The 1218-nt window shown below is 50.3% G+C and overlaps 1 protein-coding gene across 1 annotated transcript; it reads left to right on the top strand.

Moving 5' to 3' along the window:
• Positions 1–142: 142 nt before the first annotated feature.
• Positions 143–1088, top strand: LOC118159046 (olfactory receptor 14A16-like). Its single transcript, XM_035313686.1, has one exon. The coding sequence runs from the start codon at positions 162–164 to the stop codon at positions 1086–1088; it is 927 nt and encodes a 308-aa protein (XP_035169577.1). The 5' UTR covers positions 143–161.
• The last annotated feature ends 130 nt before the right edge of the window (positions 1089–1218 follow it).

The following is a 1218-nucleotide window of genomic DNA, read 5'->3' as shown; positions in this document are numbered from 1 at the left end:
AAGGACAAGGAGCGGCAGAAAGATCGTCCTGAAAGGAGAGAGGCAGTCTGTTGTTTGTGTGGGGTTTGTTGAGACATGCAATGGATTGGGGTCAGAAAAGTCCTTACATTTTGCACTGTCTTTGCTTCTTTTGGACAGGCTCCCTTGCTCAGAGGCAGTAAATGTGTAACAGCAGCTCCATCACCGAGTTCCTCCTGCTGGCATTCGCAGACACGCGGGAGCTGCAGCTTCTGTACTTTGCGCTCTTCCTGGGCATCTACCTGGCTGCCCTCCTGGGCAACGGCCTCATCCTCACTGCCGTAGCCTGTGACCACCACCTCCACACCCCCATGTACTTCTTCCTCCTCAACCTCGCCCTCCTTGACCTGGGCTGCATCTCCACCACTCTCCCCAAAGCCATGGCCAATGCCCTCTGGAACACGAGGGCCATCTCCTATCAAGGGTGTGCTGCACAAGTCTTCTTTTTAGTCTTCTTGTTCAGTTCAGAGTATTTCCTTCTCACTGTCATGGCCTACGACCGCTACGTTGCCATCTGCAACCCCCTGCACTACGGGAGCCTCCTGGGCAGCAGAGCTTGTGCCCAGATGGCAGCAGTTGCCTGGGGCAGTGGCTTTCTCCTTGCTCTCCTGCACACGGCCAATACATTTTCACTTCCTCTCTGTTGTGGCAATACCCTCAACCAATTCTTCTGTGAAATTCCCCAGATCCTCAAGCTCTCCTGCTCAGACTCCTACCTAAGGGAATCTCAACTTACTACAGCTACTGCTTTTCTGTTATTGGGGTGTTTTGTTTTCATTGCTCTGTCCTATGTGCAGATCTTCAGGGCCGTGCTGAGGATCCCCTCACAGCAGGGCCGGCACAAAGCCTTTTCCACGTGTCTCCCTCACCTGGCTGTGGTCTCCCTCTTTCTCAGCACAATTATCTTTGCCCACCTGAAGCCCCCCTCGATTTCCTCCCCTTCCCTGGATCTTGTTCTGGCATTCCTGTACTTTGTGGTACCTCCAGTAGCGAACCCCTTCATCTACAGCATGAGGAACAAGGAGATCAAGGTTGCCATGTGGAAAGTGATGACTGGGAGTTTTTCTTGAGCAATATATTGTCCGCCTTCTTCTGTAAATCATTCGTAATATTACCCATGATAGGTGAAGCCAGTGGGTCTTACTTTCTTGTGTTTTTTTTTTTTTTTTTTTTTTTTTTTTTCCCAATTATATTTTATCA

Source organism: Oxyura jamaicensis, unplaced genomic scaffold, assembly GCF_011077185.1.
Source record: "Oxyura jamaicensis isolate SHBP4307 breed ruddy duck unplaced genomic scaffold, BPBGC_Ojam_1.0 oxyUn_random_OJ65932, whole genome shotgun sequence".
NCBI lineage: Eukaryota > Metazoa > Chordata > Aves > Anseriformes > Anatidae > Oxyura > Oxyura jamaicensis.
Note: the sequence above shows the minus strand (reverse complement) of the source record. Positions and strands in the feature narration are given on the sequence as shown.